Genomic DNA, 24967 nt, shown 5'->3' with positions numbered 1-24967 from the left:
TCTTGCTATAGCCTAGTGAGAATAAAAGAGCAGTCAGTCACTTTCTCTGAAGTCTAGCCGCTGCTCACTTATCATGACTCTCTTCTTTCTTTGAAGGTTCGAGGGCCTGTGTCTGCTGTCCCTGCTGGTAGGGGAGAGCCCCACAGAGCTATTCCAGCAGCACTGTGTGTCTTGGCTTCGGAGCATTCAGCAGGTGTTACAGGTGAGGATTCAGCTGCTGCCCTACTTCCTCCTCCTCCCCCACCTTATTCCCCATCTTGGATGTGGCATGTTCTTTTCAACTTGGACATGTAGTTCTGAGAATAATTGGAAACAGTTCCCTGATGTGGAGAGGATAAGCTTCAAATAGAAACTTTTTTTTGAGATGGAGTCTCGCTTTGTTACCCAGGCTAGAGGGCAATGGCATGATCTTGGCTCACTGCAACCTCTGCCTCCTGGGTTCAAGTGATTCTCCTGCCTCAGCCTCCTGAGTAGCTGGGATTACAGGCCTCTGCCACCACGCCTGGCTAATTTTTGTATTTTTAGTAGAAACGAGGTTTTAACATGTTGGCCAGGCTGGTCTCAAATGCGTGACTTCAAGTGATCCGCCTGCCTCAGCCTCCCAAAGTGCTGGGATTACAGGTGTGAGCCACTGCACCCAGCCTATATATATATATATATTTATTTCAGTAGTTTTGGGGGAACAGGTGGTGTTTGGTTACATGGATAATTTCTTTAGTGGTAATTTCTGAGATTTTGGTGCACCCATCACCTGAGCAGTGTACATTGTACTCAATATGTAGTTTTTTATCCCCCACCCATCTCCCACCCTTCCCCCTGAGTCCTCAGAGTTCATTATATCATTTTTATGCCTTTGCGTCCTCATAGCTTAACTCTCAGTTGTGAGAACATACGATGTTTTGTTTTTCATTCTTGAGTTACTTCACTTAGATTAATGGTCACTAACGCCATCCAGGTTGCTGCGAATGCCATTATTTTGTTCCTTTTTATGGCTGAGTAGTATTCTATGGTATATATACACCACATTTTCTTTCTATCTCTCTCTCTCTCTCTCTCTCTCTCTGAGACAGAGTTTCGCTCTGTCACCCAGGCTGGCGTGCAGTGGCGCGATCTCAGCTCACTGCAACCTCTGCCTCCTGGGTTCAAGCAATTCTCTTGCCTCAGCCTCCTGAGTAGCTAGGATTACAAGCGTGTACCACCACGCCTGGCTAATTTTTAAAATTTTAGTAGAGACGAGGTTTCACCATGTTGGCTAGGCTGGTCTCCAACTCCTGACCTCGTGATCCGCCTGCCTTGGCCTCCCAAAGTGCTGGGATTACGGGCATGAGCCGCCACTCCTGGCCTACACCACATTTTCTTTATCCACTTGTTGGTTGATGGGTATTTAGGCTGGTTCCATGTTTTTGCAATTGTGAAGTGTGCTGCTATTAAATATTGTGCGCAAGGGTCTTTTTCATATAATGGCATCTTTTCCTCTGGGTAGATGTCCAGTAGTGGGATTGCTGGATCAAATGGTAGTGATGTTTCATGTTTGTTGGCCATTTGTATATCTTCTTTTGAGAATTGCCTATTCATATCCTTAGCTCACTTTTTGATGTGATTATTTGTTTTTTTCTGGCTGATTTGTTTGAATTCTTTGTAAATTCTGGATGTTAGTCCTTTGTCAGATGCACAGTTTGTGAAGATTGTCTCCCGCTCTGTGGGTTGTTTACCGATTATTTGTTTTGCTGTGCAGAGGCTTTTTAGTTAAGTCCCATCTATTTATCTTTGTTTTTGTTGCTTTTGGGTTCTTGGTTATGAACTCTTTGACTAAGCCAATGTCTAAAAGGGTTTTTCTGATGTTATCTTCTAGAATTGTTATGGTTTCAGGTCTTAGATTTAAGTCCTTGATCCATCTTGAGCTGATTTTTGTGTAAGGTGAGAGATGAGGATCCAGTTTCATTCTTCTACGTGTGGCTAGCCAATTATCCCAGAACCATTTGTTGAGAAGGGTGTCCTTTCCCCACTTTATGTTTTTGTTTGCTTTGTTGAAGATCAATTGGCCGTAAGTATTTGGCTTTATATCTGGGTTCTCCCTTCTGTTCCATTGGTCTATGTGCCTATTTTTATATCAGTATCATGCTGTTTTGGTAACTGTAGCCTTGTAGTATATTTTGAAGTCGGATAATGTGATGCCTCCAGATTTGTTCTTTTTGCTTAGCCTTGCTTTGGCTTTGTGGGATCTTTTTTGGTTCCATATGAATTTTTGGATTCTTTTTTCTAGTTCTGTGAAGAATGATGGTGGTATTTTGGTGGGAATTGCATTGACTTCGTAGATTGCTTTTGGCAGTATTGGCCATTTTCACAATATTCTACCTATCCATGAGCATGGGATGTGTTTCTGTTTGTTTGTGTCGTCTGTGATTTCTTTCAGCAGTGTTTTGTAGTTTTTCCTTGTAGAGGTCTGTCACCTCCTTGGTTAGGTATATTCCTAAGTATTTTATTTTTTTTTTGTTGTAGCTGTTGTAAAAGTGGTTGAGTTCTTGATTTTTTTCTCAGCTTGGTTGCTGATGGTGTATAGCAGTGCTGCTGATGTGTATACATTGATTTTGTATCCTGAAACTTTACTGGCTTCATTTATTAGATCTGGGGGCTTTCTGGATGAGTCTTTAGGGTTTTCTAGGTATATGATCGTATCACTGGTGAATAGGGACAGTTTGACTTCCCCTTTACTGTTTAGATGTCCTTTATTTCTTCCTTTTTTTTTTTTTTTTTTAGATGGAGTCTCTCATTCTGTTGCCCAGGCTGTAATGCAGTGGTGCAGTCTTGGCTCACTGCAACCTCCACCTTCTGGGTTCAAGCAATTCTTCTGCCTCAGCCTCCCAGGTAGCCGGGATTACAGGCGCCTGCCACCCCGCCCGGCTAATTTTTGTATTTTTAGTAGAGATAGGGTTTTGCCATGTTGGCTAGGCTGGTCTCGAACTCCTGACCTCAGGTGATCTGACTGCCTTGGCCTCCCTAAGTGCTAGGATTACAGGTGTGAGCCCTGCGCCTGGCCTAGACGCCATTTATTTCTTTCTCTTGTCTGCTCTGGCTAGGACTTCCAGTACTAAGTTGAATAGAAGTGGTGAAAATGGGCATCTTTGTCTTGTTGTTCTCAAGGGGAATGCTTTCAACTTTTCCTGTTCAGTATAAGGTTGGTTGTGGGTTTGTCATACTTTGTTACTCTTTTTTTTTTTTTTTTTGAGATGGAGTCTCGCTCTGTCGCCCAGGCTGGAGTGCAGTGGCGCGATCTCAGCTCACTGCAAGCTCCGCCTCCCGGGTTCATGCCATTCTCCTGCCTCAGCCTCTCCGAGTGGCTGGGACTACAGGCGCCCGCCACCACACCCGGCTAATTTTTTGTATTTTTAGTAGAGACGGGGTTTCACCGTGGTCTCGATCTCCTGACCTCGTGATCCGCCCACCTCGGCCTCCCAAAGTGCTGGGATTACAAGCGTGAGCCACCGTGCCCGGCCATACTTTGTTACTCTTTTAACGTTTTAATTTTTTCCCCTACTTTTACATCCTTTGATAACATCTCCACTTAGTTATTTAACAAGAATTTTCTGAGCACATATGGCAGGCAGTGTACCAAGCTCCGGGGAGACAGTGAGATGTACGTGGACCCTGCTTTCATGGTGCTCAGAGTCTAGCACTTTTTCTATGAAGTAAATGTTTACAAATAGGAAATGTTTATGCTTTGTGAACCACATATGGTTTCTATTGTATATTGTTTGTTTTCCAATCCTTTAAAAGGTAAAAGCCATTCTTAGTTTGTGGGCCATGCAAAAACAGGCACCCATAGACCATCATTTACTGATTCCTGTTGAAGATACTTTTTTTTTTTTTTTTGAGATAGAGTCTTGCTGTGTCGCCTAGGCTGGAGTGCAGTGGTATGATTGGCTCACTGCAACCTCCGCCTCCCAGGTTTAAGCAATTCTCCTGCCTCAGCCTCCCAAGTAGCTAGGACTACAGGCACGTGCCACCACACTTGGCTAATTTTTTGTATTTTTAGTAGAGATGGGGTTTCACCATGTTAGCCAAGATGATCTCGATCACCTGACCTTGTGATCCACCCACCTTGGCCTCCCAAAGTGCTGGGATTACAGGTGTGAGCCACTACACCCAGTGAAGATACTTTAATTGAATAATTATATAAATGAATGTGAAATGATAAACTGAGGTAGGTGCTGTGGAGGTAAAGACTATAGTTCTCAGAAAACATGTAACAGGAGAATCTGACTTCAGCTGGGGTGGTATGGGTAGTTGTGATCAGGGCCAGCTGTCCAGGGAGAGCTTTTCTGAACTGATCAATAGGAGTTAATTGAGTTAAGAGACTGTTCTATTGTGCCAAAGCCGTGAGAGAAGAGGAGCGTGGCCTGTTTGAAGAATTCCAGCATGTGGCTAGAATTGATAAGATGTGGCTGGGGTGATAGGAAGACTGGGGACCAAGTAGCGTATGGCCTTATAGACCATGCTAAGGATTTTGGCTTTTATTCTTGGAGTAGTGGCAACTCATGGAAGGTTTTAAGCAGGGATGAGGAGGGTGGTGGTGATTGAAAGTATCTCTCTGTGGCCGGATATGGTGGCTCATGCCTGTAATCCCAGCACTTTGGGAGTCCGAGGTGGGCGGATCACCTGAGGTCAGGAGTTCGAGACCAGCCTGGCCAACATGGTGAAACCCTGTTTCTACTAAAAATACAAAAATTAGCCAGGCATAGTGGCGGGCGCCTGTAATCCCAGCTACTTGGGAGGCCGAGGTGGGAGAATTGCTTGAACCCGGGGGGTGGAGGTTGCAGTGAGCCGAGATCGCGCCACTGCACTCCAGCCTGGGTGACAGTGAGACTCCATCTAAAAAAAAAAAATATATCTATCTATCTATCTATCTATCTATCTATCTATCTATCTATCTATCTATCTATCTCTGGCTGCCTGTGGATAATGGATTAGAAAGGAACAGATTGGAAGCAGAAAGACTATGTAGATGGCTACTAAAGTAATCTAGGAGAACATTCACCATAGCTTGGACTAGGGTTGTGGCAGTAGAACTGATGAGAATGATATAGGTTTGAGAGAGATTTAGTGTCAGAGTGGCAGATGCTGAGGAGAGGTTAGCATCAAGTAGAACACATGTCCAGGGTGACTCCTGGATTCCTGAACATTGGAAGACAGATTTGGAGGTGTGGGAAGAAAATCCCATGGCTGTGGCCTTGAGCATTCAGTAGAAGCACCATTAGTAACTATCCCCCTGATCTGGCATCAGTGGAAGTGGCCAGGCATCTCGGTGTAGCCCCGATGGTTCAGTGGGTGGAGGCTTTAGTTGGCTTTTTTTTTTTTTCCGAGGTGGAGTCTAGCTCTGTGGCCCAGGCTGGAGTGCAGTGGCACAGTCTCCGCTCACTGCAACCTCCGCCTCCCGGGTTCAAGCGATTTTTCTGCCTCAGCCTCCTGAGTAGCTGGGATTACAGACGCCCATCACCACACCTGGCTAATTTTTGTATTTTTAGTAGAGATGGGGTTTCACCATGTTGGCCAGGCTGGTCTTGAACTCCTGGCCTCATGTGATCTGCCCACCTCGGCCTTCCAAAGTGCTGGGATTACAGGTGTGAGCCACCAGGCCCAGCCCTTTTTTTGTTTCTTTTAAAGACATGGTTTCATTTTGTCACCTGGGCTGAAATATAGTGGTGTGATCATGGTTCACTGCAGCCTTGACCTCTGGTGCTCACATCAGTACCCCCCACCGCCCCCACCAATACTGGGACTACAGGCGTGCACCACCACCCCCTGCTAATTAAAAAAATTGTTTTGTACAGATGGGTTCTTGCTATGTTGTCCAGGCTGGTCTCGAACTCCTGGGCTCAAGCAGTCCTCCCACCTTGGCCTCCCAAAGTGTTGGGATTACAGGCGTGTGCCACTGTGCCTGGCCTGGCATCTTTTACTAGGGGAAGAGTCTTCAGTGTTTAGATGGCAGTTGAAGCTGAGGATGAGATGATCAAAATGAGCCCTTTTATGGACTGGATTTTAAAGCACACCACACTTAATGGTCAGGTAGAGGAAGATGGACTGACGAAGGAGACTGAGACAGGCCAACAGAAAGAAGAAGATAACCAGGATTGCGGGCTGGAGGGGGCCAAGCGAAGACTATTTGAGGGATGAGGGAGGAGTTATTTCTGTGTGTGCCTCCTGAGGTGGGACAACACGCAGACTGAGAATTGCTGACCAGATTAGCAGCATGGGTGGTAAGACCACACAGTGAGAGTGGTTTTGCTGGAGCAGTGGACGCTGAAGCTAGACTGGCATGGGATACGAAGCAAATGGGAGAAGGGAAATGGAAGGAGGGAAGATTGGAAATTTTTGAGATGCTGGGCTCTAACGATGAGGGAGAGAAATTGGGTGATTACTGGGATTTGGCAAGTGAAGTATGGGCTCAAGAAAAGACTTTTTCGGTGGCTCACACCTGTAATCCCAGCACTCTGGGAGGCTGAGGCAGGCAGATAATGAGGTCAGGAGTTCAAGACCAGTCTGGCCAACATGGTGAAACCCCGTCTCTACTAAAAATACAAAAATTAACTGGGCATGGTGGCATGTAATCCCAGCTATGAGGGAGGCTGAGGCAGGAGAATCCCTTGAACCAGGACCCGGGAGGCGGAGGTTGCAGTGAGCCAAGATCACACCACTGCACTCCAGCCTGGGCTACAGAAGGAAACTCCGTCTCTAAATAAATAAATAAATAAAATAAAAAAGACAAGATTTTTTTAAGATGGGAGAGACTTGAGCTGTATAAATGTCAGTGGGAAGAGTCCATGTGATGGGGACTGGTTAGAAATTCAAGGGAGATAAAGCGAGTGACAGTGTAAGGTTCTGAGAGGAGGGAAGGGGATAGTATTGAAAGCACAGCGGAGGGACTGTCTTTGGGTAGGAAGAGGGCAGGAGAGGGCGGGTAGGATGAAGATGAAATTTCGAGGTTTGGGAGTGGGAAGCAAAGGCTGTTTTATTGGATTGGTGCAAAACTAATTGCTGTTTTTATAGTTACTTGTAATTATCTCTGGGCTTCAGTTTTTTCTATGAAGTTATGGGCAAGGTTAAACAGAGGTGACTGTGGTGGGAGAAATAGCGATTTGGAAGTTGGAGGAGAAAACTTAAGTAGCAGAGTTAACCAGAGAAATGCGGTAGGATTACTGGACAGTGATGAGGGCCTATGTGTCGTTGGTAGGCCTGCCTGTTTTTGCTTCATAAGTATTCTCTTTTTTTGACACATGGCCTCCTCTCATCTAGCAGGAGATATATGCTGGATGTTTTTTCCTTAGATACATATTAATTTTCTAAGGAAGTCATTTTAAATTCAAATTGTTTTTTCTCCATGGGTTCCAGGGTGGGTTTGAGCCAGCTAGCAGCAACCTCAAAGAAATGGCGCAGTTTTATTATGGCTGAGGCTTATTTTTCAGTCTGAAAAGTGCTCTTCTCCCTTTCTAGCAGGGAACATTAGTATGAGATCATTGGAAAATCTTTCCAGGGCTGCGGTGAGCCGAGATTGCGCCACTGCACTCCAGCCTGGATGACAGACTGAGACCCTGTCTCAAAAAAAAAAAAAAGGCTGGGCATCTTGGCTCTCACGCCTGTAATCCTAGCACTTTGGGAGTCTGAGGTGGGCGGATCACTTGACTCCCAGAGTTCAAGACCAGCCTGGCCAATGTGGCAAAACCCCATCTCTACTAAAAATACAAAAATTGGTGAAACCCCGTCTCTACTAAAAATACAAAAAATTAGCCGGGCGTGGTGGCGGGCGCCTGTAGTCAGGCAGGAGAAGGCTGAACCGGAGGCGGACTTGCATACCGAGATTGCCCACTGCACTCACCTGGCGACAGACGAGACTCCTCAAAAAAAAAATTAGCCAGGCATGATGGTCCATGCCTGTAATCCCAGCTACTCAGGAGGCTGAGGCATGAGAATCGCTTGAACCCAGGAGTCAGAGGTTGCAGTGAACTGAGATTGTGCCAGTGCATTCCACCCTGGGAGACAGAGCAAGACTCTGTCTCAAAAAAAAAAAAAAGAGAAAACTCGACCGGGCACGGTGGCTCTCGCTTGTAATCCAGCACTTTGGGAGGCCGAGGCGGGCAGATCACGAGGTCAGGAGATCGAGACCATCCTGGCTAACATGGTGAAATTTCGTCTCTACTAAAAATACAAAAAAATTAGCTGGGCGTGGTGGCAGGCGCTTGTAGTCTCAGCTACTCGGGAGGCTGAGGCAGGAGAATGGCGTGAACCCGGGAGGCGGAGCTTGGAGTGAGCCGAGATCACGCCATTGGCACTCCAGCCCGGGTGACAGAGCAAGACTCTGTCTCAAGAAAAAAAGAAAACTTCCAGTTAATCAGGTCTTTAAGGTAGAGCTTTGTTACTCTTTTTTTCCCCCACACAAATTCCTAGGACCCCAGATACCCTTAACAGTAAAATGTAAACACATGTCCTTTCTGTAGACAGAGGCGTTACTCTTGGATACTCCATGTCTCCTTGCCGTCTTTTCTACCAGGTAGTGGCTTGGATGGTCATACTGACATTAACCGTGGCATTTCTCAGAATGCTTGTATTTTCTCCTGCTGCTCTTTGGTGACAATCCGGGTGAGGCTGGAAGCACGGGACGTTATTTTTTCTTTAGACCCAGGACCCGCCTGCCACAATGGAGCTGGCCGTGGCTGTCCTGAGGGACCTTCTCCGATATGCAGCCCAGCTGCCTGCACTGTTCCGGGACATCTCCATGAACCACCTCCCAGGCCTACTCACCTCCCTGCTGGGCCTCAGGCCAGAGGTGAGATGTCTCCCTGGGCCCTTCCCCATGGCTGCCCACAGTCCTCACCTTCACACACTGTTTAATTGTTTGATGGAAGTGACTGGGGAATAGGACTGAAGAAGTGAGAAGAGGGAGGGGCCGAGAAAAAGTGATTTCTGGAGAAGGGCCCTTGTTGGGTGCCTGGGGGAGATGGAATATGATGACATGGTGCTCTCAGCCTCTCGTTTCTCCCTTTGTTTTTCCTACAGTGTGAGCAGTCAGCATTGGAAGGAATGAAGGCTTGTATGACCTATTTCCCTCGGGCTTGTGGTTCTCTCAAAGTAAGTATTTATGCACTCTTCTCCCCACCAGTGTAAGCCTTGAGAGCTCCTACCTCAGATTCCTGTCCTGAGATTCCTAAGCACCTATCTTCTGATTATCCTTTAAAGTTACCTATCTCCACAAGTACACTTCTACCACTTTGTAGCACTTACCTCATTTAATCCTCGTTTTTCCAAAGAAATTGGAATCGAGAACTTGCTAAGAACAGCAGGCACGGGAACCTGTATCTGTTTGATGCCTAAGCCAGACTCTGAACCATGGGCTCCTTCCTTTTTCTGCCTTGCCTTTTCTGTATCTCTTAAAATGCCCTGCCCACTTTTCTACCACCTTGTCTTTTCTTTGAGACAGGGTCTTACTCTGTTGTCCAGGCTGGGGTGCAGTGGCACACACTTGGCTCACTGTAGCCTTGGCCTCCTGGGCTCAAGCAATTCTCCTACCTGAGCCTCCCAAGTAGCTGGGACTAAGGCGTGTGCCACCACGCCCAGCTAATTATTAAATTTTTTGTAGGCGGTCTCGCCATGTTACCCAGGCTGGTCTTGAACTCTTGACCTCAAGTGATCCTCCTGCCTCAGCTTCTCAAAGTGCTGGGATTACAGGTGTGAGCCACTATGCCTGGCCCGCTTTCTATCTTACTTTATTTTTTTATTTTATTTTATTTTTAATTTTTAACCTTCAACCAATTCACATCATATTTTATTAATTTTTTTTGAGACAGAGTCTCACTGTGTTGCCAGGCTGGAGTGCAGTGGCGTGATCTTGGCTCACTGCAACCTCCGCCTCCCGGGTTCAAGCAATTGTCCTGCCTCAGCCTCCCGAGTAGCTGGGACTACAGGTGCATACCACCACGCCCAGCTAATTTTTGTATTTTTAGTAGAGATGGGGTTTCACCATGTTGGCCAGGATGGTCTCGATCTCTTGACCTCGTGATCCGCCTGCCTTGGCCTCCCAAAGAGCTGGGATTACAGGCATTAGCTACTGCGCCTGGCCATTTTATTTTTTTGAGAGAGTCTCTGTTGCCCAGACTGGAGTGCAGTGGCGTGATATCGGCTCACTGCAAGCTCCACCTCCCAGGTTCCAAGTGATTCTCATGCCTTAGCCTCCGAGTAGCTGGGATTACAGACGTATGCCACCATGCCCAGCTAATTTTTATATTTTTAGTAGAGACAAGGTATCACCATGTTGGCCAGGCTGGTCTTGAACTCCTGGCCCCATGTGATCCTCCTGCCTCAGCCTCCCAAAGTGTTGGGATTACAGGCATGAGCCACCTGCGCACCCAGCCTTTACTTTATTCTTGAAGGTCTTGTAATTTTCTCTGGGAATGCTTCCTGACACATCACTTCCCTAGGACAATTGCCCCAACACTTCTTACTGCGTATATTCCTGTTTAAACTCCCTCTGTCGCTTCCTGACCCCTTCCTCCCAGTTGTCATGACACATACAAGGTGACTACAAAAGAGCCTTAGTAGGTCAGACAGGCAGGTCAGGGTGTATGTGGGTCAGATGATGGAGGAGGTCAGGAGAAGAATTACAGTTTTGTTTTTAAGGAGATACAATAACAAACATGAATGGTTTACAAATTCTACCTAAGCAGTCATAGTTAAAGGGCCATTTGTAATTGGCACATTTGTTGTTTGCAGTATAATTGGATGCCAACTGTACCTAAGAACAAGTAGGTGTTCCCCTGTGGATTAAATGTTCTCTTATTTTGTTATATTCACCATTGGTTTGACAAACGATTGGACACTTGCTTAATCAGATGGAAACACAAATCTCTAGAGAGCTGGAATTTGTGGCAAATTAGTAATTTTTTTGTTTAACTGGTGGAGTTAACTGTGTTTGCCATTAGTATTGTTAGTCAAGGGGGAGTTTGCTATTCAGGTTGTCTTGAAAGTGAGATTATGAGGCCTGTAATCCCAGCACTTTGGGAGGCCAAGGCGGGCGGATTGCATGAGCTCAGGAGTTTGAGACCAGCCTGGGCAGCACAGTGAAACCTCGCCTCTACTAAAATACAAAAAATTAGCTGGCTGTGGCGGTGTGTGCCTGTATTCCCAGCTACTTGGGAGGCTGAGGCAGGAGAATTGCTTGGACCCAGGAGGCGGAGGTTGCAGTGAGCCAAGATCGCGCCACTGTACTCCAGCCTGGGTGACAGAATGAGACTCTGTCTCCAAAAAAAAAAAGAAAGTGAGATTAATGTGGTTCTGTGACCAAAGCAAGAAAGTAAGCTCTTGGAGGGAAAGGGAACTGGTCTTTAGTGGGTGCCCACTGTGCCATTCACTCTCCTGAGTGTCTAAGATGTGTTGTCTCATTTTATCATTGTAATTATTCTGTGGAATTTGTGTCATTGCATTTTACAGAGGAGAAAACCAGCTGAGAGGGACTTAAGTGACGTAACCAAAGGTTATATTATCTGGTAATTGTAAAACCGGGGCAGATAGCAGCTCTAGTCAATTGTTAGTGGCTGTGTAGCTCGCTGGCCTGGGAAGGACTGTGAGTCAGAGTTCCGTCGGCCTGAGCGCTGTGATCAGGGAGTGGTACCTGCAGTGATCAGGGAGTGGTGCCTGCAGTGTCGTTAGTAACTGGTTACTCGCAGTATCTGAAAAGTGCCTGAGCAGATGCTAGTTCTGAATGAGCATGGGGTTGTGTCCTTGCTGGTTCCTTCTTTTCATGCGAATGCCACTAATCACAGCTAATAGAATCTTGGGTAGGCAGGGCAGGACTTTTTCTCAAGAAGGTATTTGGAGTGACTCATCGATTTTATTAAAGATTAGCAGAGGTTATTTACTGAGGTTTTACTAAGTTTAGTAAAAACTGGTTATCTTGTCAAATGTTCTGTAAGTTAACCTCTCAAATGACACAGGCCAGCAGTTTGTCCCTGAACAAAGGTTTGGTTTTACTGCAAAAGTGTATTTTGATTCAGCTCTGTTAGGTATTATCTTTATCTACCTGCATCCCCCATGAAAGTGGAGAGGAAATTGAGTGTTACTTAACAGAGTAAAAGTGTGAATAGTAAGAGTTAAGGAGACTAGAATGCTAAGTGTTCTTCTGCTGTTGCTTTTTTATTTTCAGTGTGAGTAGTCAGGAGAATTTATCTATAATTCACAACCTTTTGTCAGACAGTTGAACTTAAGGGCCTGCATTTTGAGTACCCTTTCCAAACTAACAAATGTTCCTGGGTCTTTCCAGGGAGTGTCTACCATTATTTCCCTAAGAATCAAGTGTCATCTGCCAGGAGTTTGAGATCAGCCTGGCCAACATGGTGAAACCCTACCTCTACCAAAAATACAAAAGAATTAGCTAGGTGTGGTGGTGTGTGCCTGTGGTTCCAGCTACTTGGAACATTGAGGCAGGAGATCCCCTGAAGCTGGGAGGCAGAGGTTGCAGTGAGCTGAGATCGTGGCACTGCACTCTAGCCTGGGTAATAGAGCGAGACCCTGTCTCAAAAAAAAAAAAAAAAGATTCATCTGGAGAACTTCCCTCTGTTGAGGGTGTTGAGGGTTTTGGCTTTGTCGGTTGCCAGCACTTCAGATAAGAATCTGTTATGCAGAGTCTCCAGGGGCAATTTGCACTTGGAAAATCTCGCAGACTAGTACTTAGGAAAACTGGTAATTGCCATTTTGAAGTGTCTGTGTTTTCTGTTACATTCCCCGGATACGCTCAGGGTAATCGTAGACTCCAAGCTCAGGATTACTCCTCCCAAGTAATGTGAATCAAGGATTCTGAGTCCATGAGTTCAATTCCTGCAGAGACTTGAACTCACTTCTTCCTCCTTGCCATATTGATGAGCAGTTCCTCGGAATGGGTGGGAAGACTGACCCACTCTTGAGAGAGCCCCAGGACATGCTGTGTGTGTGTGTGCATGCGTTTTGAGTGAACTGTTCCAAGTGAGTCATCGCTTTGGTTTGCTTTGTGGGTCAGCCAGGGTAACCTGTGGTTAGAACCATGTCACTTCACCGTACACTGCTTTACTGCAGTCACATAAGCAGACTTCTGTTGGCCTCAGCCCAGCTTTTTGAGCCGTTTTTGGAGATAGGGTCTCGCTCTGTGACCCAGGAGTGCAGTGTTAAGATTGTAGCTCACTGTAAGCTTGAATTCCTGGGCTCAAGTGATCGTCCCACGTCAGTCTCCCAAGTAGCTAGGACTACAGGTGTGCACCACTAGGATGTCTCGGGGAAAGCGTGAGCCTGCTCTTTCCCCTTCTCTCTATGTTGCCAGTGTTGGCTCCAGATTCTTGTTTTTCCATATGCTTGTCTTGTTGTCCTTACTAATTCTTTTTTTTTTTCTGAGACAGTCTTGCTCTGTCACCCAGGCTAGAGTGCAGTGGCGTGATCTCGGCTCATTGCAACCTCCACCTCCTGGGTTCAAGCAGTTCTCCTGCCTCAGCCTCCCAAGTAGCTGGGATTACAGGTGCCCGCCACTGTGCCCAGCTAATTTTTGTATTTTTAGTAGAGACGGGGTTTCACCATGTTGGCCAGGCTGGTCTTGAACTCCTGACCTCGTGATCTGCTCATCTCAGCCTCCCTAAGTGCTGGGATTACAGGTATGAGCCACCGTGCCTGGCCTTTTTTTTTCTTTTTGATACAGGGTCTCACTCTCGTCACCCAGGCTGGAGTACCCTGACTGGCGTGATCTCGGTTCTGGGCTCGGGTGGTCCTCCCAGCTCAGCCTCCCAAGTAGCTGGGACTACAGGCATGCGCCACCACACCCGGCTAAGTTTTTGTATTTTTAGTAGAGATAGGGTTTCTCCATGTTGCCCAGACTGGTCTCAAACTCCTTGGCTCCAGTGATCCGCCTGCCTTGACCTCCCAAAGTGCCCGGATTACAGGCGTGAGCTGCTGCACCCAGCCTGTGCTTTTTTATTGACATGTTAAGTAAGAAGATCTAGAAGCAGGTCTTACAACGACTATAATTGCAAATTAGTGATGCATGTGAATGATATTTCAGGATGTGTTACAATTATAATGTGACATGAAAATGATTCTATTAGTGACAGTCACAGGTACTACTGACACTACTGCGGCTATTTGCATTTATAAGTGAAGGAAACACTACATTTTACAGATAGGCTAGTGGGAGTAATTTTTTTCCCCATCCATGTTCACAGGCCCCTTTGATTATATACGCGACTAAATTGTGGTTCTCAGGTTAAACACTCCTGTCCTAGCACCTTCACACAGCAGGCAGAGAAAGTGCTGAATGACATTGCTACTCCGAGACTTGCTGCCTTACTTCTGCTCTAGCAGCCTTCTTTTTTGACCTTGTCCTGCCCTCATACCTCTGGTTAGTGTCTTAACTTCCAGCTTGGACCCTCGTTTTTGTGTGTGAGCTGGTAGAGAGTTGGAGTGTGGAGATTGTTTTTTAGTACTATGTCCTTTTGGCTTGAGGGAAAAATTTTGCAAAAACTGTCAAGGAGGAAGCCCAGCTGTCTGTGGGACAAGGCCAGCAGGCCCTTTTCGCCCCCAAGCAGGAAGCCGAGGACCAGAGCTGGCATTGAGGAGTCTTTTACCATGAAAGCATGTCCATGCCTGGTGTTGATGCCCTATAGAGGGCTTTGCTTCTTGTGTCTGTAGGAAAAAAAAGACCTGGGCTTAGAGTCTGCTGCTGGGAACGGATGGGGTGTACATCTCTGGCTCTCAGAGCTGGCTCACCCGCCTCTTCCTTTTTTCCTCCACATCCAGGGCAAGCTGGCCTCATTTTTTCTGTCTAGGGTGGATGCCTTGAGCCCTCAGCTCCAACAGGTAAAGGGCAGGGAGGGAGAGGGAGAGCCCGGGGATCTGAGCCTGGAGTGTCTCTTGCTGCTCCTCCTCAACTTTTCTGTCCTGCCTTCATATGCCCATCTGGGTCCTTCAGCCTCATTGTCCCATCTCAGGTTTCCCTCAGAGCTGTCTCTGATCTCCATCTCTTTTGGGCGTTAGTGGGGCTGGGGGTTCTGTGGCTGGGCTGGATGCCCATCTGACCAGGTTCCTGTCCTTTCTCCCACAGTTGGCCTGTGAGTGTTATTCCCGGCTGCCCTCTTTAGGGGCTGGCTTTTCCCAAGGCCTGAAGCACACCGAGAGCTGGGAGCAGGAGCTACACAGTCTGCTGGCCTCACTGCACACCCTGCTGGGGGCCCTGTACGAGGGAGCAGAGACCGGTAGGGACCAGGGCTGCTAGTTAGTGGAACAATGGTGAAGAAGCGTGGCAGGAAGGAAGAGGAGGGGAGCCCAGAGACATGGGGCAGTTGGTTTTTGGGGAAAATGGGTTAGAATACAGGCAGGTCATCCACCAGAAATGACAGAGGGGATGGAGAAAGACAGTGTACAGGGCAGTTGTGCTTCTGCCAGCTCCTGTGCAGAATGAAGGCCCCGGGGTAGAGATGCTGCTGTCCTCAGAAGATGGTGATGCCCATGTCCTTCTCCAGCTTCGGCAGAGGTTTTCGGGACTGGCCCGCTGCCTAGGGCTCATGCTCAGGTGTGTGTGGGTATTGGAGGGAGTGGAGGCGTGGAGCAGGAGGGATTGATGAGGGAGTGTCGCCTTCATCAGGAGAAAGGAGATGAAGGTGGGTGTGGGAGTTACGCCAGGGAGCCTGCTCTGAGGGTCTCCCTGCTCTGATTCTCTTTAGCTCTGAGTTTGGAGCTCCCGTGTCCGTCCCTGTGCAGGAAATCCTGGATTTCATCTGCCGGACCCTCAGCGTCGGTAGCAAGAATATTGTAAGTGGGATTTGTCATCTCTTCACAGCCCTTGCTCAGGATACCAGGCAGCCAGGAAAGTACTGGGGACCTGAGTCTCCCCAAACAGTGTCATCCTGGAGTCGTCCCAGACAGCTTCCTACTTTCATCCAAATACCATTACTTTCTATGTGTCCTGACACAGGAGCACGCTGTCAGAGTGTAGCAAATGCTTCCTTGGGGGAGGGTGAATTTGGGGATCAGTTGAGTCATTGCTGAGAGGCCCAGCCATCCTTCTTACCTTCTATCCAGGGTCTGTTTTAGAGGCTAGGGGTTTGATTTTGTTGGGAGAGCTGAGATCAGGGGTTGGGTTTCTTACCTGTGTGTACATATGTAAATAGTCTGTCCCTGTTTCTGTCTCTCTCTGGCTCTCACTTTCTTCCCCCACTCTATCTCTGCCACTTTTTTCTCCAGAGCTTGCATGGAGATGGTCCCCTGCGGCTGCTGCTGCTGCCCTCTATCCACCTTGAGGCCTTGGACCTGCTCTCTGCGCTCATCCTCGCGTGAGTGGGATTGGGCTGGCTGTGGTGAAGGGAGAGGGCGTGCCAGAAACGAGGGTCATCATTCCTTCTCTGCCCCAGGTGTGGAAGCCGGCTCTTGCGCTTTGGGATCCTGATCAGCCGCCTGCTTCCCCAGGTCCTCAATTCCTGGAGCATCGGTAGAGATTCCCTCTCTCCAGGCCAGGAGAGGCCTTACAGGTGACCATCCAGGAAGGGAATAAAGAGGAGAGGGGGATGAGTGGGTGCAGGTGGGCTGGGGCTTCTGGCATGTTGACCCCCCATTCATAACTGCCATCTTTGCTCATGACACAGCACGGTTCGGACCAAGGTGTATGCGATATTAGAGCTGTGGGTGCAGGTTTGTGGGGCCTCGGCGGGAATGCTTCAGGGAGGAGCCTCTGGAGAGGCCCTGCTCACCCACCTGCTCAGTGACATCTCCCCGCCAGCTGATGCCCTTAAGGTGAGGAGGCCTCGGCTCCATCTTAGGACTCATCCTGTGCCCTTTGACCAAGTATGCCTGCTCAGGAAACACTGTCTGCTGTGGCTGTCCTGCCTTCTTGTTTGCCTGTGGATGTGATTTATGTTTCCTCTGCTACCAGCTGCGTAGCCCGCGGGGGAGCCCTGATGGGAGTTTGCAAACTGGGAAGCCCAGCGCCCCCAAGAAGCTAAAGCTGGATGTGGGGGAAGCTATGGCCCCGCCAAGCCACCGGAAAGGGGATAGCAATGCCAACAGCGACGTGTGTGCGGCTGCACTCAGAGGTGGGTGAGGCCTGTGCCCTGGACCACTGGGGCTCAAATGGGACCCCATCCCTTCCCTTAGTGGGACTCCCCTACCTACTATACCCTTAGATGAAACTTGTGGGGAGAGTGCCCAGACCAGCCTTTGTCCACTGTGATAAGTGATCCCCCAAACAGCGGGTGAAGGGGAAGGTGCCTGTGAAATGCAGAGCCAGGCGGAAGCCCGCAGAGAGGCCAGGAGGAGGCGCCCAAGCAGCCGCCCCGTTGCTACGGCTGCAGGCGGCCTTGGGTCCCGCGGTTAGACTGGGAACTGTGGTAGCTGACACTGCCCCTCCAAGGCCTCCGCTTCCTCCTGCGTTCAGCACATCCTTGGCGTATCCACTTTCTATCAGGCAGAGTTCTAGCACACGGGGAAGGCTCCTCCCTGTGAAGTTGACATTCTCCCCAGGGCAGGCTGCCTGGGGGAGCTCCCTGCTCTCACCGTAACCACTGGCCTGTCCACAGAGGTTGCTAATTGGATACTGTGCAGTTAGTTAATGGATGCCTTTCCTCTGGGTCCCATATATTTCACTGCCTGCCACCCCATCCCATGGGAAGGGGAGAGCCGATTGTCCCCAAATATATAAATGCAAAATTATGAAATTTATAATTTTTTACTTACATTGTCTCAATTAAATACTGTCAGTGGCCCTATACAGTAGAGGTACTTTTATGATCCCCATTTTCTAGTTGAGAAGTTTCTAGTTGGCCAAGATAGGCAGTGGCAGAGTTGATGCCCATTTTGGGCTGTGTGCTTCAGAAGCCCTTGCTGTCAGTCCTGTTGGGAGCCTACCCTTTACACACTGTTCTTCTTCCCCAGGCCTCAGCCGGACCATCCTCATGTGTGGGCCTCTCATCAAGGAGGAGACTCACAGGGTTAGTGGAGCCTTGTCTCCGTGGAGATAGGGGAAGGGGCCCCTGCTCTGTACACACTGGGGGGTGTGGCCCAGAGGTGGGTCCATTCAGACCTGGGAGTAGGCTCTGGAGAAGGGTTGGGTGGTCTTGGGGATGTTTCCAGGTGTGCTCTGTCCTTTTCAGAGACTGCATGACCTGGTCCTCCCCCTGGTCATGGGTGTACAGCAGGGTGAGGTCCTAGGCAGCTCCCCGTACACGAGCTCCCGCTGCCGCCGTGAACTCTACTGCCTGCTGCTGGCACTGCTGCTGGCCCCTTCTCCCCGCTGCCCACCTCCTCTTGCCTGTGCCCTGCAAGCCTTCTCCCTCGGCCAGCGAGAAGATAGCCTTGAGGTAACTGCGACGGGCCAAGCCCCTCTTCGGTTCCTGGAGTCTCTTGTTTCCGAGACCCAGTATTTCTGGTGCTCACACTTGCACATTCTTCTTCCCTCAGGTCTCCTCTTTCTGCTCAGAAGCACTGGTGACCTGTGCTGCTCTGACCCACCCCCGGGTTCCTGCCTTGCAGCCCATGGGCCCCACCTGCCCCACACCTGCTCCAGTTCCCCCTCCTGAGGCCCCATCGCCCTTCAGGGCCCCACCCTTCCATCCTCCGGGCCCTATGCCCTCAGTGGGCTCCATGCCCTCAGCAGGCCCCATGCCTTCAGCAGGCCCCATGCCCTCAGCAGGCCCTGTGCCCTCGGCACGCCCTGGACCTCCCACCACAGCCAACCACCTAGGCCTTTCTGTCCCAGGCCTAGTGTCTGTTCCTCCCCGGCTTCTTCCTGGCCCTGAGAACCACCGGGCAGGCTCAAATGAGGACCCCATCCTTGCCCCTAGTGGGACTCCCCCACCTACTATACCCCCAGATGAAACTTTTGGGGGGAGAGTGCCCAGACCAGCCTTTGTCCACTATGATAAGGAGGAGGCATCTGATGTGGAGATCTCCTTGGAAAGTGACTCTGATGACAGCGTGGTGATCGTGCCCGAGGGTCTTCCCCCCCTGCCACCCCCACCACCCTCAGGTGCCACACCACCCCCTATAGCCCCCACTGGGCCACCAACAGCCTCCCCTCCTGTGCCAGCCAAGGAGGAGTCTGAAGAACTTCCTGCAGCCCCAGGGCCTCTCCCGCCACCCCCACCTCCGCCCCCACCTGTTCCTGGTCCTGTGACGCTCCCTCCACCCCAGTTGGTCCCTGAAGGGACTCCTGGTGGGGGAGGACCCCCAGCCCTGGAAGAGGATTTGACAGTTATTAATATCAACAGCAGTGATGAAGAGGAGGAGGAAGAGGAAGAAGAGGAAGAAGAAGAAGAGGAAGAAGAGGAAGAAGAAGAAGACTTTGAGGAAGAGGAAGACGATGAAGAGGAATATTTTGAAGAGGAAGAAGAGGAGGAGGAAGAGTTTGAGGAAGAATTTGAGGAAGAAGAAGGTGAGTTAGAGGAAGAAGAAGAAGAGGATGAGGAGGAGGAAGAAGAATTGGAAGAGGTGGAAGAGCTGGAGTTTGGCACAGCAGGAGGGGAGGTAGAAGAAGGTGGACCTCCACCCCCAACCCTGCCTCCAGCTCTGCCTCCCCCTGAGTCTCCCCCAAAGGTGCAGCCTGAGCCAGAACCAGAACCCGGGCTGCTTTTGGAAGTGGAGGAGCCAGGGACAGAGGAGGAGCATGGGGCTGACACAGCTCCCACCCTGGCCCCTGAAGTGCTCCCCTCCCAGGGAGAGGTGGAGAGGGAAGGGGGAAGCCCGGCGGCAGGGCCCCCTCCCCAGGAGCTTGTTGAAGAAGAACCCTCTGCTCCTCCAACCCTGTTGGAAGAGGAGACTGAGGATGGGAGTGACAAGGTACAGCCCCCACCAGAGACACCTGCAGAAGAAGAGATGGAGACAGAGACAGAGGCCGAAGCTCTCCAGGAAAAGGTGAGAGGGCCAGGCAGGGAAGGCTCCTTGGGTGAGAAGGTGGGGCTGGCGGGAGAAGGGGTGGCAGCTGCTTATCTTAGGAGAGGTTTGCCCAGCCTGAACCATTCTTCTGTGTATGTGTGTGTGACTATTCTGAATCTTGTATCTTTGTGCCTAAAAGGAGCAGGATGACACAGCTGCCATGCTGGCCGACTTCATTGATTGTCCCCCTGATGATGAGAAGCCACCGCCTCCCACAGAGCCTGACTCCTAGCCATCTTCTGCACCCCACTCTTTGTTTCCAATAAAGTTATGTCCTTAGATAGTGACTGCTGCTTCTGCCTTTTGCCACACCTGGGTCCCCAGCCAGAAGCTCAAGTGTCTGCTGGGCTTTTCAGGGTGTCCATAGTATTCCCCAGATGTCTCCATAGCTGTCCTCTTGTTGACGATCCAGAGAGGAACCATTGACATACGGGGGTAATGGACTGTCCCATCACTCAGCACGATGGTGTCAGAATTGTAGGATTTTGGCTGGATGCTAAATGTGCAGAATTGTGTGTAGGGTTAAGAATGAGGAGTTATAGAGACACAGCCCTGCTTTTGCGTTTGTATTCGGGGTAGGAAATGTGTGGAGAATGTATCCTAGTGAGTGGACCTGTGTTAACACGCACATATCCACACGCATGCCTGCTCAAACATACGGCCCCTTGGTCTGAAAGGGCAGGCTGAGTGATTGCTCAGTCTATGGAAGTTTAGAAAATTAGGAAAAGGTGTGGAGCAGTTTAGTCATTGAATTCTGGGAAATTTGGATCTAGGGCATCCGTAGTGGGTACGTTGGGAATGAGCTCTGTTTTGGGGCTGGTCCTCCTAATGACGGTTCCCCCACAGCTCCCTGGCAGGAGTTTGATAAGCTCACCCCAGGCCTTCCTGCTCACTCTTGAGGTGTGGATATTTCCCACCCCGTGTGTTTTTTTTTTTTTTTTTTTTTTTTTTGAGATAGACTCCTGCTCTGTCACCCAGGCTGGAGTGCAGTGGCATGGTCTCGGCTCACTGAGCCTCTGCCTCCCGGGTTCAAGCAATTCTCTGCCTCAGCCTCCTGAGTAGCTGGGATTACAGGGGCCCGCCACTGCCCGGCTAATTTTTGTGTTTTTAGTAGAGATAGGGTTTTACCATGTTGGCCAGGCTGGTCTTGAACTCCTGAGCTCATGATCCACCTGCCTCGGACTCCCAAAGTGCTGGGATTACAGGCGTGAGCCACTGCACCTGGCCGTCCCAGTGTCTGTTTTCTTTAAGCACTAATCCTGTTCTAGGTCTTGCTGGGAGGGACGTGTGAGGATGAACCGAGAGAGGCGTCTGTGAGAGGGTACCAAGGTTTGTGAGCTTGAACTAGGTGCCCTGTGGTTTTTTTACTCAGTCAATTGAGTCATGAACATAAGTAAAGTGCCTTCGCAATGCAGAAGAGGGAGTCACTTCTCCCAACACGTATCTTGAAGAGCCCTTTGAGGAGGTGGCATTTGAGCTAATTTTTGGAAACTTCAGTAGGATTTTAAAAAGTTACCCCTCAACTTGTTATTTCGAAAAATTTTAAACAGAAAAGTGAGAACAGTACAATAGATAACCTTTGCCTAGATTTGCCAGTTAACATTTAGTCATGTTAACTCTTATCCCTATAAACTGCGTATCTACATGTAGACATGTATCTATATGATACCCATATATCTGTCTAATCTATACATCTGTATTTATACACATTTCTTTTTTCATGGGACCATGTGAAAGTAAGTTGTAGACATCGTGGCCCTTCCCATCCCAGATTTTTTAACATAAATTATCTTCTAAGATTAAGGATGTTTTTCTGCACAATCATGATACATTATCAAACCTAAGAAAAATAACAGTAATCCAGTGATAATTGTGATATTAAAATTTTCCTATTCCTAAAATGTCTTATAGCTTTTTTTTCCCTCCTCTGAGTTCAAGAGGAATTTCTTCTAGGTGGAGAAGGCCCTGGAAGGTTTAAGGATCACTGCAAGGACAAGTGTAGAGTGTGAAAAGTGCAATAGTGGTTTTTCAGAAAGGGAAAGAACCTGATTTCTGGAAAATGTAGATAGGTAAAGTTGACATTGATTCTGGGGAAGAAGCCAGAACAGAATTTTTTCTAATTTGAATTGTATTCTGGATAGGTAAAACATCCACATGGTTCAAAATTCAAGAGGTACAAAAGGTTTGTTGAAAAGTCCTCTCTAGCCATGAGATTTTCTGCCAGAGCAGTCAGTATGATCAGTTTTTACATATTCATCTGGAGATACTGTATGCACATACAAATATATATAATTTTTAAATGCAAATGGTAGTATATTATCATGCAATATAAATCAGAGGCTGTCTCTACTAAAAAATACAAAAAATTAGCTGGGCGTGGTGGCAGGCGCCTGTAGTCCCGGCTGCTCAGGAGGCTGAGGCAGGAGAATGGCGTGAACCCGGGAGGTGGAGCTTGCCATGAGCCATCGCACCACTGCACTCCAGCCTAGGCGACAGAGTGGGACTCCATCTCAAAAAAACAACAAAAATTAGCTAGATGTGGTGGAGTGCACCTGTAATCTCAGCTACTCCGGAGGCTGAGACAGGAGAATTGCTTGAACCCATGAGGTGGAAATTGCAGTGAGCCGAGATTGCGCCACTGCACTCCAGCTTGGGCAACAGTGAGATTTCGTCTCAACAACAACAATATATACATATATATATAGTATGTAACTATAGGTCCACAGGAGGTTGCAGAAATGCTACTGAGAGGGTAGGGATGATAAGCTGTCCAGCCAGTTTCCTCCAGGGGTTACATCTTACATTATTATAGTAAAACCAGAAATTTGATGTTGGTAGTGATTGATAGGCACTGTTTTACAAAGCTGGAGATACAGCAGTGAACAAAATGCAGAAATCTCTGCCCTGCCCTTGTGGGATCTATATTCTAGATATTTTGGGGGTGGGGGGTAGACAAATAAGTAAGACGTATATTTCATGGTGAGCACAGTGGGAAAATAAAGCAAGGAAAGGGATAGGTTTGTGTGGCTGTATTGTTTTCAGTATTTTGAATTTTTTAATTTTAATTTATTTATTTTTCAAGATGGAGTCTTGCCCTAGGCTGGAGTGCAGCGTCACGATCTCGGCTCACTGCACCTCTGCCTCCCGGGTTCAAGCACTTCTCCTGCCTCAGCCTCCTGAGTAGCTGAGTAGCCGGGCGTGCACCACCACGCCTGGCTAATTTTTGTATTTTTAGTAGAAACGAGGTTTCATCATGTTGGCCAGGTTGGTCTTGAACTCCTGACCTCGTGATCTGCCTGCCTCAGCCTCCCAAAGTGCTGGGATTATAGGCGTGAGCCACCGCGCCCAGCCTGTTTTCAATATTTTATAATGAAAATTTTTGAACATTCAGAGAAGTTGAAAGGATTACACTTGTAACACCCATGTCTACCATGTTACTACATTTGTGTGTGTGTGTGTTTGTGCAATTTTAATTACAATGGTCAAGGAAACTTGCTGAGAAGGTGGCATTGAATAAAGACTCTACAAGACCCTAAGGAGTTGGGAGAGAGCTATGTGGAATTCTGGGGACCAGGCACAGCAAGTACAAAGATCCTGAAGCAGGAGCATTCTTGGAGTGTTCAAGGAAAGCAAGGAGGCCAGTGAGGTTGGAAAAGGGAATAAGGTCAGAGTAATAACAGGGTGAAAGAGGATGGCTGGGGGATGGGGGGGCAGTGAGGTAGGGCCTATGGTTTCTACTCAGTGAGGTGGGAAGCCACTGGAGGTGTTTAAGCCGATAATTGATGTCACATAATCTATGTTTTAATAGTACCCATGTGACTGCTCCTGGGAAATAGACAAAAGAAAGGGTGGTAGAGACACCAGCTAGGAAGCAGATTCAGCTAGAAGAGATGATACCTTCCACTAAGGTGTTGGAGAAGTGGTTGGATTCTAGATAATTTTTGAAGGTGGAGTTGGCAGAATTTGAAGATCATTCCATGTCTGTTCATACAGAGCTTCCTCACTCTCTTTTGACAGCTGCCTAGAATCTCATTATATCATCATGTTTTCAACTAGTCCCTGGTGATGAATATTTAGGTTGATGCTCTATCTCTTGCTGCCATGAAACAGACATATATTTGTATAAAATGCCACGTGGACATGTCATTCTTCACATAAGTGCGTATTTGTAGAATACATGCCAAGAGGCAGAAATGCTGAGTTCTTTTGTGGATGTTGGATCAATTTTCGCTCCCACCAGGAGCATGGGCGTTTCCCCGAACCTTTGCCAAAGTGTGTTCACAGTTAACTTTGTGATCTTTGCCGGTACATTAAATGGAAATTGGCACATCAATGTGTTTTAATTTACATTTTTCTTGTGAGAGAATTTGAGCCTCTTTTTATATGTTTAAGATCTCTTTGCCATCCTGGCCAACACGGTGAAACCCTGTCTCTACAAAAATTAGCCAGGCATGATGTTGGGTGCCTGTAATCCCAGCTACTGGAGAGGCTGAGGCAGGAGAATTGCTTGAACACGGGAGGCAGAGGTTGCAGTGAGCCGAGATCGCGCCACTGCACTCCAGCCTGGGTGACAGAGTGAGACTCCATAAAAAACAAAAAACAACTCTTTGAATTTCCTTTTTTTGTGAAATGTTCATATCCTTTGCCTATTGAGTTAATTTTCTCAGTTCATAGCTCTGTATATTAGGAACATTAGCCCTTTGTAATAAGAGTTGCATTTTTTTAAGCAGTTCGTTTTTCTCTCTTGACTTTTAGTGGGTTTGTTTTTTTGCCACGCTGAAAATTTAATTTTCATTAGTTGAATTTATTCTTTAAAAGCTCCTGGATTTTGGACAGTAGTTTTTTAAAGGGCTTTGAAGATTATTGGAATATTCTCACATTTTTTCCTGACGTCTTATTGATGCTAATAAGCATTTACAATGCATGAATGCTTTCACAATGCTAATACTTTTATGGTTTTAGTATTCCCATGCAAAGCTTTCATCATTTGGAATTTGTTTATCTTAGCGTAAGGCATGGGGTACAAATCTAACTTTACAGTTTTGTA

At 48.0% G+C, this 24967-nt stretch overlaps 1 protein-coding gene across 2 annotated transcripts in view; it reads left to right on the top strand.

Moving 5' to 3' along the window:
- The window catches only part of PELP1 (proline, glutamate and leucine rich protein 1), a 34094-nt gene extending 13887 nt beyond the window's left edge, over positions 1-20207 (top strand). For both annotated transcript variants that reach the window (XM_032139532.2, XM_058431091.1), the window contains exons 3-17: positions 97-202; positions 8669-8818; positions 9049-9120; positions 14797-14856; positions 15101-15251; positions 15442-15568; positions 15720-15807; positions 16240-16328; positions 16407-16523; positions 16638-16785; positions 16925-17084; positions 17923-17978; positions 18141-18347; positions 18448-19899; positions 20060-20207. In XM_032139532.2, coding sequence (XP_031995423.1) covers positions 97-202; positions 8669-8818; positions 9049-9120; positions 14797-14856; positions 15101-15251; positions 15442-15568; positions 15720-15807; positions 16240-16328; positions 16407-16523; positions 16638-16785; positions 16925-17084; positions 17923-17978; positions 18141-18347; positions 18448-19899; positions 20060-20152 — 3076 coding nt within the window. In that variant the 3' untranslated portion in view covers positions 20153-20207. The remainder of the gene's footprint in view (positions 1-96; positions 203-8668; positions 8819-9048; positions 9121-14796; positions 14857-15100; positions 15252-15441; positions 15569-15719; positions 15808-16239; positions 16329-16406; positions 16524-16637; positions 16786-16924; positions 17085-17922; positions 17979-18140; positions 18348-18447; positions 19900-20059) is intronic.
- The last annotated feature ends 4760 nt before the right edge of the window (positions 20208-24967 follow it).

Source organism: Hylobates moloch, unplaced genomic scaffold, assembly GCF_009828535.3.
Source record: "Hylobates moloch isolate HMO894 unplaced genomic scaffold, HMol_V3 SCAFFOLD_19, whole genome shotgun sequence".
NCBI classification, from domain to species: Eukaryota; Metazoa; Chordata; class Mammalia; order Primates; family Hylobatidae; genus Hylobates; species Hylobates moloch.
Note: the sequence above shows the minus strand (reverse complement) of the source record. Positions and strands in the feature narration are given on the sequence as shown.